At 38.1% G+C, this 13,311-nt stretch overlaps 1 protein-coding gene across 2 annotated transcripts in view; it reads left to right on the top strand.

The window, feature by feature from the left end:
- The window catches only part of SPRED1 (sprouty related EVH1 domain containing 1), a 62,990-nt gene that overhangs the window by 31,211 nt on the left and 18,468 nt on the right, over positions 1 to 13,311 (top strand). The window contains exons 1-4 of one of the 2 annotated variants that reach the window (XM_075103226.1): positions 3,428 to 3,509; positions 5,291 to 5,387; positions 11,645 to 11,813; positions 13,103 to 13,152. In XM_075103226.1, coding sequence (XP_074959327.1) covers positions 5,373 to 5,387; positions 11,645 to 11,813; positions 13,103 to 13,152 — 234 coding nt within the window. In that variant the 5' untranslated portion in view covers positions 3,428 to 3,509; positions 5,291 to 5,372. Of the gene's footprint in view, positions 1 to 3,334; positions 3,510 to 5,290; positions 5,388 to 11,644; positions 11,814 to 13,102; positions 13,153 to 13,311 lie in introns of those variants that run through there. The other variant, XM_075103225.1, reaches the window with a different exon arrangement.

Genomic DNA, 13,311 nt, shown 5'->3' with positions numbered 1-13,311 from the left:
CTCCACCTGAGGCACTGTGCTGTTAGAGGGAAGGTCTGTTTCCATAGTTGTTAGGAACTGGATCTTGGATTCCGGTGTGGTTGTCCCCGGTCTTCACCGGTGCTCAGCACTGACTCTTAGGAAGCAGCATGCTCCTGTGGACAGGATCCCTTTTGGCTTTTCCTGTAAGCTTTGCTATGCCTCCACAGTTTTTCCAGTGGCCACAAACAGAATCGGGGGGGTCTCAGGAAAGGCTGGATGTGATACAATAGGTTTGGGCCTGCTGTTGCAGTGCTGTTCTTCATGCTACATTTCACATGCTTGTGGTAGCTCTAGTAAAAGGTTTCATAAGAGCAATGCTCAACTGATTGCCCTGTTTGTCTGGTTTTAATTTTGTTTGGTTATTCCTGATAGAGATGGTAAACATACAAGAGTAGGTAAAAACAGACTGTAGGGGTGGTGCTGGAAAACGCTGGAGCCTCGTCTGCCCTTTTTCCCCCCAGCTAAGCTACACCCACAGTTTAGCAATTTGTTCCAAAGTTCCCCAAAGTAGATGGGGTTATAACGCTTAGAGATACAAGACGTCTGGGTGGTTGCTGCAGCACCAGTAGTGTGACAGGCAGATGCTGTTTTGTTTGCAGAGGATTCTGGAAATGGAAGTCACTCTAAGTCCTGCTGCTGCTTTGTGGCTAATTGCAAACCAGCTTGTATTGTTACTAAAAATAGCTGTTGTTACTGATTGTGAGTTCCTTTAAAATATAAAAAATAATATTAAAAAACAACAACAAAACCACAAAACTAAGCAATGTCTTCATAGTCTTTGGCATTGTTGCAAGTACAGTAATGAATTTGCTTGGTTAATTTACAGGGTAGTTGTCTGGAAGAACTGTTTTGTTTCAATTTAAGAGATTATTCATTAAATGTTACCTGTTGGGGAATTTTATTTTGGCTCTGGCACTAATGCAGTGGATTTGACAGTAGTTTATAAAATATTTGAAAGGATAAATATTGTTTGAAACAGTTTAGAAGATATGGAAGCAAAACACAAGATTGTTAATTAGACCAGACTAGGTGTACCATATAGGGAAAGAGGGGGGGAAAAACCAATGCTGACAGAAAACTTCTGGCAAATGGAAGTAGTTAAGCCATTGAAGTGGGGATATGTATCCTCCATCTTTCTTCTTCTCAGCAATTATTGAAAAGAAAATGGATGTGGAGTGTAAACTTCAAATTTTTTTTGAATGAATGAATCTGTTGTAGTTGAAGTTTTCTCATGTAGCCTAAGTGAAGTTTTGTGATATTCCTAAATGATGCTTAACTGAACTCTTGTTGCAGTCTGTTGGTATGCAAAAGAAAGCTCTAATATTCAGATTTACAGCCAAATTTTTGGAATTAATAACTTTAAAGCTGAATTTGTGGTTTGCTTGAGTGGAGAATAGAAAGAGGGTGTGTAGGTTTAACCAGTTTGTGCATCCTACTCCTTACTCTTTCAGAGGAAAGACCCGGTGTCCTCAGCTTCTGTCAGAAGAGGCTCTTCACCTGAGAGAAATGAGACAAAAGACTACCTGTGTCTGAAGTGTACAGCCTCAATCTGAACTGATTCCCGAGTGAAATACAGTCATAGAGACCAATGAATAATTCAACTTTCAGTAATATTATTAGGCATCAAGATACAGCCGTTTTTTAATTGCAGATACTAGGATTGATAGATGGATACAATGAAGAATTGGATTTTTCTTGATTATATTTGTCTGCTGTGTGGGAGGAGTTGCTAAAAAGATGTTGGTACAGAAATGATGAGAAACATTGACTGAGCTGTCATTTTAACTATGAAGTTTAGGGGGAGGAGGAGGCTGGTTTTTTGCTTGGAGGGGGCAAACAAAGTCTCTATAAACAAATTCACTTGCCTGTAAGCTAAAATTGGACGGTCTTGTTTTATTTCCCGTTTTGCAAACTGTTAGGTATTTAAGCTTTAGATGCTTGCAGCATAATTATTTATATATATATATTTATATATAAGTGAATCATATGTGTGAATCATGTGTGTGTGTGAGAATGTAATACATTAATTACGCACAAAAGCCTACCTTCAGTTATTCTGGGACATTTGGGGGGGGGAAAAAAAATGAAGCAGCAATCATTTTAAAATACAACAGCTTAGTGAATGGTTAAATCACATGTAATTTTGTACGGAGGGGACAACTTTGTCCATTTCTAATATTTCCTGTTTAGTCCTTTAATTTGACATTGCTAATGCTAACTGGCATAAGCACTTAAACCCTCAGTCAGAAATATGTTGCAAATGATATCATGAAGTTTATTTCTTTGAAAGTGCTGGAATGTTCATTCATAGACTGTTAACATTCATGCAGCAAACCATACTTTGAATGTAGGATCCGGTAACATCCTTGGTAAACCACGGAGTTTTCCAATTGATGTAGCAGCGAACTCATAACCAAAACTCAAATGTGTCATTTAATTTAAAAGAAATAAATAAAAGCTGAGAGAGGGAGATGACCACCAAAAACTCCTTTTCTGAGGCTCCGAAAAAGGAATTTGGCTTTTAAGTAATGAAGTCATAACCCTTTGTTTATTTTATAAAATGCTAAATGATAGAAAAAGCTGTTAAATTGTAAAATGCAAGTAATTTTCCACACGCTGCGAATACAGGAGAGAACCAGCTAGTAGACACTGCAAATACTGGGTTTTAAGTAGCTGTAACTGGTCTGTTGTCAAACCCCACAGCGTGTGTGCGTGTGTCCTGACCTTGCAAAGGACAGGTTATGTGCATGGGGATGGGGGGGGGGGGGGGGCAGACACGCAAAGGGAAGTGGGGTTTCTGGCTAGAAGCCTGTTCTTGTTTAGATTTCAGTGGCAGAAGGCCTGACCGCTTTCTGCTTTCTTGTCCTCTTTTCTGTGCAATTTCATGGTGGCTGACTGGCTTCATGATTAGTCTAAAATAAATTGGGAGTTGATTCTTAACTCTCTTCCCATTCCTGGCCCTCTCTAGCTAGATCACTGACTAAAGTTTTTAAAAGAACATCAGTTTTGACTCTGAGGAACTATATTGTCTGGTTAAGTTTCTTTACAGGAATCACACGTAGGCTCCAAGAAGTCCTAATAGAGGTGTAAAAGTACAGAGAAAGTTTTTTGTTTTTTTTTTTTTTTTTTAGAGGCTCTTCTTAGGCTGGTTTCTTCTAAGTGACTTGTTACGGAAGGACTGAACCTCCACAGTGTTAATTATAATGATCTTGGTTGTGGGTTTGTTTGGTTTGGTTTGTTGTTTTCTTTTTTAACTACTCTTATCTGGTTTGCATTGCTGGAAAACTAATTCCTTCTTTTGCATCTCTTCCAGTAATAGTTATGCACGAGTGCGAGCTGTGGTGATGACCCGGGATGACTCAAGTGGTGGATGGTTACCACTTGGAGGGGGTGGACTAAGCTGTGTCACAGTCTTCAAAGTCATTCCCCAGGAAGAGAATAGCTGTGCTGATTTTCTTATCCATGGAGAACGACTCAGGGATAAAACGGTAATAATTTACATCCATCTAATGTTCCTATTAAAACTGCATAGGACCTAAGAATAGATGTTTGCTTATTGTTGCTTGTAGACTAGAAAGTAAATTTACAGTCTCAGTCTGATGCTGTTGCCAAACTTTTATCCATATCAAATACTATATACCTAAATAGCCAATTAATTGTTTTAGGTGTGATACCACGCTTTTCTAGAATTAAGCATGTTGATCTTTTAGGAACTTTAAAACATGTTTTCATTGCACATTTCCATCCATTTTGGTAAACATTTTGCTACTTAGTTTTTTTCCAATGGAGGGTTAAAGTTAAATCTTCTTGTTAACCTGTTTATACACCAGTGATACTGTGTTTAATAGAAGTGCTGGAAAATGAGATAGCTTGTTAAAAACAGAAAATCTGACTGAATTCCTCACTAATGATTCAGTTAATTGTGGAATTTGGCTATGACAAAAAGTAGCCATTTTACATGAAAACAACTTCAGTATTGGAAGAAAGCGTGAAGCCGACAGGTCCAAGAATTTTGGAATCACAGAATGGCAGGGGTTGGAAGGGACCTCTGGGGCTCATCCCGTCCCACCCCTGCGTGAGCAGGCACCCCCAGAGCAGGGGCACAGGGCCGCGTCCAGGCGGGGTGTGAATGTCTCCAGGGAAGGGACCCCACAGCCTCCCTGGGCAGCCCGTGCCCCTGCTCTGGCACCCGCACAGGGAAGAAGTTTTTTCTCACGTTCAGGTGGAAAATTTATCTGGTTTGATGAACACATAGACAGTATTCATATATCAGCTATATAAATACCAGTAACAAACTTGTCTTAAATACCGTGACAAAAGTCAGTCTCACAGAAGGAAAACTGGTGTAGGATCTCAGCCATTTCCACATGCAGACCTACAGAAGACAAAATTGGCTTACTAAGGCTTGCTTGGTCACTTGCATGCCAAATAGGTTTCTGAAGGGGTGGGAGGGGGTGTCTTACAGTGGAAACAAAAAGAGGTGGGGAAAGCACAAAACCTCCATCTTAATGACTTTTACCAAAAACTTACTCTTTTCTGCCAAAAATTCATGACTCCTGTGTAAGCTTAAAAGGTAGAATTGCTTCTCGTACCATACTGCTGATTCTTTCTCAAGCATACCAGTTTCTCCCTTGAAGCAGGACTGCTGCTGAGTTTTCTGCCTTGACTGTGACTGTTGTAGGAAGAGAGCATATAAATAGAAATTCTGCTGACTCAGTTGTTTCAGCGAGGCGTAGTGCTATTAGCAGAGTACCCTGTGTTCCCGCACAGCTATGTGCACCTGCAGTTCCTTCCTCACTTTGCAGAGTTCCCTTTAGAACTTTTTTTAGTCTTATTGAGGCTGTTTTTGAGGAGCATAATTGCATTTAGAGATACTTCACAGTTGTCTCTTAATTCTTAATACTTTCGACATTCACAGCTTGCCTTCAGAATCTGAGGGTAATAAAATGCTCGGAACTGAAGGCTGGCTTAATGTTTCTCCCACATGCATATAAAAATGTCACAGCCATCAGTGTCCTGATCTGTCTGCGTGCTCTCTCATGCTTCCCCTGGGCAGGCCTTTTTTCGTTTCCACTTTTAGTAGAAGGCTTTAAATGTCTCTACTCCTCTTCCTGTCCAAAATTGAGCTCATGTTAGTATGAATATGTTCTCCAAACCTTTATTGTCCTGAACAGGTGTTTTGGTTTTCATTTTTTTAGTTTTTTTTTGTATGTGTCCCACCCTGTGTCTGTCTGTCCCCCTGCTGCCACCCCCAAATGTGACCTACTAGTCTGTCAAGGCAGATTTGGATCTTACTGCAGTTTTAGGAAGTTGCTGTTGGAAGTCAGCCCCTCAAAAGCACAGGATAAAAGATGGAAGAAATGCAGGTAGGAGGAACATCTATCCAGTGCCTGTTGAATAAAGCTCAGGGAACTAACAAATACAGATGTAGGCTCTACAGAAGAATACTGTGGAGCCAGCGATGCATTGGTAACAGAGTAAAAGAAAGCTATGTATGCATGTATTTCCTCAGACTTCAAATAACGCACTTAAAACCAACACCTAATCTGTAATGAATTAACAACAAAGTTGCACAGAATGCAATAAGACCCCTGTTGGCATAAAAGAAACAAGATCCTACACCAAGGTATGTCAGGACATTGTTAGGTCATGACACTTCTTCAGAAGGACCGTAGCAGGGACTGGAAGAGAAATTCTGTTGGAGAGGGATTAGGTCAGTGATTCTAAAACTGCTCCAATCCTTGTGCTTTCAATACAGTTAATGGGTTTACATTTGTTCTTAGGATATTCCTGTGGATTTACTGTTCAAGAACAACTTTTAACCTTTTCTTTAATGAAGCCAAACAATTGGGTTTTTTAGTCCAAATAGAATTGACAGGTGAACATTATATTTCATAATACAAAGGAAAGACCAAGAAAAACACCACCAAGAAATGGAAATGTAATTGTCTCTTCCAACTGAAAGAGTAGAAAAGGCTATGTCCTCAAAGAGGCAACCCTAGAAAGGACTGTTGAAGATCACTTCAGTGGCATAAAATTCTGGTTTTTAATTTTTTTTCTTTAAAAATAAAGTAAAAGTGGAAGTTGTTATGGATTCGTCATGTTTGCTGTTGCGTGGGGACCAAATATTTTTATCATACTCTGATTTTGAGTAAGAGTTGTACTGAACATGCTGGTTTTGTGCTCCAGCATTGCTCCAACCTCAATTTAGAATGGCCTCTGTGTGTAAATCTGTATACCTGAATAACCTTCGGAGTTAGTTGTATGCTGTCTAGTTGGTTGCTCTGCCTTTGCAAAGAGAAAGTAACAATATTGTTTTTAAAATAGCTTCCTAAACAATTTTGAACATTTCAGTTATTCTGACTTTGAGCACATGTGACTTCAGGACTGTTTGATCTATTGTAGTATCTAGAAGTCATTACAGCCTGGTCAGCTGGACTGCGATTTCCAGTTCACTCACTTTTTTTGCAAAGTACACCCAGCCATCCTGAAAATACTTCTGTGGATTAAAAAAGAAAGTAATCTTTACAAATGGAGCCTTTCCCCCACCTCCAGTCACATTACACACTGTTAAAACACCTTTATAACTAGATTATATTTTTATTTCCTCTGGTCAGTAAGTCTTTCTTTTGTGAAATGGCTCAGCTTCCAGAAAGGGTGCAGAAATTCCCTTAGCCTGGAAAACCTATAGTATGGAACTTGGAGCAATTTTCTGAGACACGGGGGAGCATGGGTTTTGAAGAGAGCAAATGGAATTCAGATCTATGGCTTTTACCTAAGATAGATGGGAATCATAATGCCAGTATTGCTGTTCAACCTATGCATCAGTAGAAAGGTGGCATTTATTCCAAGGCAACTTGAAATCCATAGGTGAGGTATTTGATGAGGTATCTTCTAGATGCCTCTTAAATGGTTATACTCAAAAAGATTGAGAGATATTTTCTCTTCTCTTATTGTTTCTTATAAACTGGCTTTAGTTGCTGCTTTTCCAATTACTGCTTCTGACACTATATTGCAATTGCCAGTTCTCTCCATATATTTTATAGGATATGCAGGCATTTAATTAGGACTATAGATCTCAGTTTGTAAGTCAGCTGTATAAATTAAATACTTTGGGACTGAACATCAAATATTGAAGTTCCTTGTTGGGGGGGTTTCTCGTCATTCTTTACTTGAGAGTTAGGTTGCTATCAGCCCTTTTATGGCTCAGCTTCAGGCTACATGTAGAATTTCCAAAATTCTTGTGCAGTACCAAGCTATTTAAACCTATCCTGGGGTTCACAAAAAGCACCCCTAGTTATCTGAGTAGAAAATCAAAGTGGTGGCACCATTGAATTAATTTAGGAGAGGAAATGTTCCCCACTAGTTCGCTCAGGTTGTTTAGATCTGTGTTGGAATGTAAGGGTATTTCATGAAGACTTTGACATAATTACACATTTCCTTCTTTACTATACTCACCTTCATAGATCTGGCTCCAGCCAGTCTGCTTGGAACAATTGTACTCCCTCCTAACCTGGTCAGGTCTGCTGCTCTCTTTTACTGTGTTTACAGTAGCACTCTCCTATCTTAATAGCACTAGCGTTAAACACACATTAGGCTCAAGCTTAGGGGGTTTTAGGCCTCGGTGAATTATATGTTCTTGAATGAAAACTCTAGTAGGCTTCTCTGTTCTGTTCTATTTTCTTCTCCAGTCCTTTACCATGCAAGTTTTTACTGAAGGAGGAAAAAAAAAAAGTGACTAGTGTCTTTTGGATCAGGATTCAGGAGTGACAAATCAAAGTTTAAAACCTTTCTTTTGAAGAACAGGTAATTGCATAAAGGAAGAGATACAAAGCTGAAACTGAATATAAATACTGCTCTCTTCTAAAAATCTGTTGTCGAAAAAAACTATCATTTACTCTTTAAATTGGCTTTAACGTTTGAGAAAAGATTGATGCTGATGGGCTGTAGTACAGTCCTTATATAATCTTACTTTTTGAACTGGAAAAAAAAGCATGCACAGAACATTAATCATGCCACAAGGTCATGGTGGCAGAGGGGCCACATGCTCAGTAGCGTAAACATACTCAGGTCATGCTGCTTGGTCCCAAGACTAGAGAAAAGCCTTTGATTCTGTTTGGCAGAAAAGGCGTTCAGAAGTTTCATCAAAAACTGTATGCTTATGTGTTTGTAGATTTGGGCTGGGAATAAGAAATTGTGAAACTATCTGTCTACACGTAATGTTGTACGCTGTTGAAAGTACAGCTAGAGATCAGTAAAACAGTATCCACTATTTAGAAATATTAAATTATGGGGTCTGTTATCAAAATAAAAAAATTATATCAAATGCAGTAAGGTGGTTTTCGTATTTGTTTCCAAAACAAGCCCTAGATAATGATGCTAATATCTTAAATACTCACCTTAGTGTTGTTTAAAAATATTTGGTTTCAAAGTGTTGAAGTTTAAAAGTTCTCACTTTAGAGGTTCATCTGTCTACACAAGCCAAATAATTTCTAACATCTTTAAAGAATGTAGCTTGTAGAGGTGAGAAAAGAAACACATAGCAAGCAAGTATTTTGGAGTAGTTGTGAACTCATTAGTGTTGCACTTAAGGACATCTGGATATGAAAGGGATTTTTTTTCATTAAGTAGTACTAAGTAGACGTACAGCCCTATTATGCTCTGAGAATTTCGATCTTGATCATATGGATCCAGAGCTCTTCTGTCTTGAGTCTGATAACTATAACATTTCCCATTACATTCTAAGGTGGCTGCTTCATATTGGCATGGAAGTCTTATATTCAGCCCCCAAATGAAGAAAACCTTCAGAACAGAAAACCCATGTTTATTAAAAAACACAATTTTGTTAAGCCGTAGTCACTTAATTTACAATTTTGCAGGTGTGTGTTGTGGTTGTCACTGGAGAGCTTAAGGAAAGCCTACTTAAAAAGGTTTGGGAAGGCAGATTTTTGGTAACCGTGTGGGAGAGTATGATACCATCTTCACAGATGATGCGAAGAGTTCCAAACCATAGCAAAGTGCCGTAAAAATAGTTGGAGTTTTGGATGTTTGAAGACTCAAAAAAAAATCTGTATTGCTAAAACCTTGGTTTCCGTTTCCAGGCTCTGGAGGTATGTGTATTGGCATACTTCCTCCCCAGTCCCAATCATAGTTTGCATGCTTCAGCATAAAGAAGCCTTTGACAGCATTACATTTAACAGGGGAAAAAATAACGTGTTGCTGCAAAGCATGGAAGTGTTTTGGGGAGGAAAAGAACGCATTAGGGGATGGTTGGTATGTTTTTCATTTGGTTTGGGTCTTTAGTATTTCTGGATGCAATAAAAACTATTGAAGGCTGGGTGTTTATAGATTTGTGTCCCACTGCTAATTCTGACCTCCAGTTTTTTTGAGTTTTCTCTCAGGTGGGGCAGGCGTAAAGTCTCGCCTATATGGAGTCTTACGTCTAACACATACAATTTTAATGCAACTGATTTTTCCCCTTTCAATGCCCTTTTAACCACTTATACCCATTGTGTTAACTGGTCTGTTTTCATACTGCTTTAGATCTGAAAAAATTAGTGTTGTCCAGTCAAATGTGTTGTTTCCTTAAATCAAGCTGAAAACAATTACGGTGTTGGATAGGATGTTTGCTTGTTTTGTTAATGGTGGCTTGTCTTATGAAATGTGGTGAGGATTGGAGGTAGGGGGTGGGTGGTAGCAGTGTTGCTTTTTTGGTTGGGGTTTGGATTGGTGGTTTTCTGGTTTGGTTTGGGTTTCTTTGAAAATCATAGGTTCTACTCAGTAACATTTTAATCCAGTAGTTTATCTCCAGCGGTACTATCTTTTAAAAATATTTGTCATCCAGGTGTGACTTTTCAGTATAAAGTAATCTGGGTTAACCCCTTTGGGAGTAGGTGTTCATTGTAAAATCAGTCTTGCCGTACTTCTTGTTGATTTTTTGAGGGAAGCTGCACACAAATATAGTGTGAAAATAGTTGGTGTTTAGTATAGTAGAGAGCCCCCAAAAGTGCTCACAGAGCTAGAAAATGCAGTGATGTGAGAAATCTTCATTTTTAACTTTCTTTAGGAGAAGCAAATTTAAAATTATCAAAAGGAACAAATTAAAGTCAATAGACCTTAGAACTGCAGAATGATACTTTCTTTTTGCTGCAGCACCTTTTCCTGCACATCTTCAGGAAATAGTTATATTTCTTCCTATGCTGTCATGTAGACAGTTTTACCTACATATGGTTGACCATTTCGGGAACTCAGAGTGGAGTAACGAAAATAATTTTAAGGCTGAAAGAGTTTTTATGTGCAGAATGTATGTCATCCTTCTAGAGGCAGAGCTGAAAGGCAATAAAACTCAAGAGATGATGATTAGCGGTGGGGTTTAGGGTAGGGTGTAGGGTAGGGGGAATAAATAATGAAGAGCAGGAGAAAAAACCCTATTTGCCTATGTAGTAATTGGACAAGGGAGAGAGAGGAAGAACACAAGGATACGTAAGAACAATCTAAGCACAGATAGACCTTTTTTAAAATTCTGACTTTTTTCCTCAGTCATGTTTCCACATTCTGTAAGACATTTTGTATTTTTCTCTCAAAAAGCTGCATATGTAACAAAATTAAAAATTAAAATTCTGATAATACATTACTGTTGGAATGATAGAATATTAAAATTCCTCATTCACCTCTTAGTGTAGGTTTTCAGAATCTAGTAGTAATACACAAATACAGGTTGTCTTGCTGTGCTTTTTATACCTAGTGCTACAGGAGCAAATCAGTGCATGTCCCTCCATACTTTCTTGTTCACTTTTTGATTTTTTTTTTTAAGCCAAGAAACATTCAGTGTAAAAATATTGCATAAAATAATTTTTTGCAGGTAAATGAAATATGCAAATACATATTTAAAAACAGCCAATTTGATGAGGGGAAATGATGTGAAGACTGCTACTTGCTTCATAATTGAATGTGCATGTATACCTGTAATGGTTTTGTAGCCAAGTAATAATGTTAATTATTCCTAATTACTGTTTTCATCAGAGTTGAACACAAACCATAAATACATTTGTGTCTAGGTACAGGCAGTAATACATTCAAAAATATTTTAGTTTTGATAAATGTCAGTTTTAAAAACAGTTCTTCTGTATTATTTTCCTGTGTCTAGTAGCCTTTCTGGGAGAAAACTGATATGGCCTGAAAGCAGCATAAAGTTAGTCCAGTGCTCAAAAATTTTATAGAGTAAGTGTACAAATAAAATTCCCAGTGATACATTAATGCTTGGTACAGCACAGTAATGTGTTTTGGCGGTGTGGCCTCTTTCATTTGCTGAACATCTAGCAAGTCTGTACGGAGAGAAGTGCTGCCTGTGAGTATTAGATAGGTATTTTGAGGCTGGGAAGATTCACTCAGTATACAAATAGTGTCCTTAACCCATACCACCTATCAGCAACTCCTAGTGAATGATTTGGCCGTAATGGAGACGAAGTTAAAATGGCTTCCTTGTAACAGGAAGAAATTTAAACAGAGGTTTTGATCTGCTCATATGATGTATGTTTTCAGGTAATTCACAAAGATTGTGTTTTGTTCTCAGATTTGATAAATTAGTCAGTGATCTCTTTTCCTCCTGTCTTCTTTCTGGAAGGTGGTCTTGGAATGCACATTAAAGAAGGACCTCGTTTACAACAAAGTTACTCCTACTTTTTACCACTGGAAGATTGATGACAAAAAGTTTGGCCTCACATTTCAGAGTCCTGCTGATGCAAGAGCGTTTGACAGAGGTATTCGGAGAGCAGTAGAGGATATTTCTCAAGGTACATATTTCAGGTGATGGGGTTGGTGGAGGAGGGGGGTGAGTGTTTAGTAAATGAGATAAGTCAGAGCACTTTGCCAAACATTAATGCTGGCAGTATTTAAGGATGTGGACTGATCTACAGTGAGATTTTAACAGTTTTTAAATAGTACGTCTGGCCATTTCTCAAGTGCCGTTCATCCAAGCATCTTAAATTGTTTCACAAACACTAATAAGGTAATTCCCTGAAACATCCCTATATAATAAAGCATTGCTTCTGTTTTATTTAGAGATGAAGAAATGGAGGAAGCTAGAGTGTTCTAGTGTCTTACTTGGATCTTCTCAGAAGCTTGTTACTTCTGTGCTCTTAGAGGATAAGCTATGAAGTTGAATTATTTGAGACCTGTTGAGTTCTCTTTCTACCTGCATGTGCTTTCAGTTAATAGTTCTGTTTGTTTACTACAGCTGACAGAGCAGTTCTGAGGACAGGTTTATATGGGATGGTATAGGAATTTAATAATAATATTGCTAACTGGTTCCAGATCTTCACTGACTGCATGGAAACTAGTGGGCAAACTGAAGAAAAACATCAAGCCTCAGTTCTGAGCTGAAAATATGATAAATGGGGAGAGGGAGCGGGGGAAGAGAACAGGTGTCTATTGAATTAAAATAACACCTCTTTTCAGACTTTAAATGTAACTCAGGGAGAAATTGGAACAAAATAGTCTGTGATGTGATGTGCTGTAAATTTAGGGATTTAATGTGTGTTATCCTATTAGCAAAGGGAGAAACGTGTTTCTGAAGAGAAGTGCATTGACATACTAGAATGACTTCTGAATTGTGCTGATATCATCCATATCCCTGCGAGAGAAATAATTAGAGAACATAGGAGTCCTTTTGTCTCTTAGGGCATCACAGTTCCAGTTTCTGCTGATTTATAGCAAAATACAGCACAGTGTGCATTCATGCCAACCAAATGTATCTGCCTTTAATTTTCAAAATGCTACATGAACAAGAATATACTCCCTTGCTTCTGGCTTCTGTTGAAACTTTGAAAATGCTTTTACAGGAAAGGTGTGAACAAGAGAGGAGTGTGGCTAGGAATATTCAGTATATAAAATACAGAATGTAGACATGAATGGTACTTATTAAAATCAACTTGAAATACAGTGACTACTCATTAAAAAAATAAACAAGCATATTTATATCGTCATAGCTGGATGTTGAAGGATGGTATGGACTGTTGGAAGCAGTAAACTGGAAATAAAAATAACCTTGCCTATTTTGTTTTTTTTTTTACTTTTTCTGTAGGTTATCCACCCTCCCAAAATGACACTGAAGTGGCAGAAGACTGCTTTCAAGTGAGTATTTATATTTTTGAATTAATTATGTAGTTGTTTTTTTGAAGAAATTCATTGAACAATTTTTTTATTAGTGAGAATAAGCAAAATAAGAGCAATAGCAAAACTGAGTTTAATAAGTTCCAGAACAGTTATCTAGAAGACTTACAATGTTGTCTG

This window comes from Phalacrocorax aristotelis, chromosome 9 (assembly GCF_949628215.1).
Source record: "Phalacrocorax aristotelis chromosome 9, bGulAri2.1, whole genome shotgun sequence".
In the NCBI taxonomy this organism is placed as follows: domain Eukaryota; kingdom Metazoa; phylum Chordata; class Aves; order Suliformes; family Phalacrocoracidae; genus Phalacrocorax; species Phalacrocorax aristotelis.
This window is presented reverse-complemented; position numbering and strand designations above follow the sequence as displayed.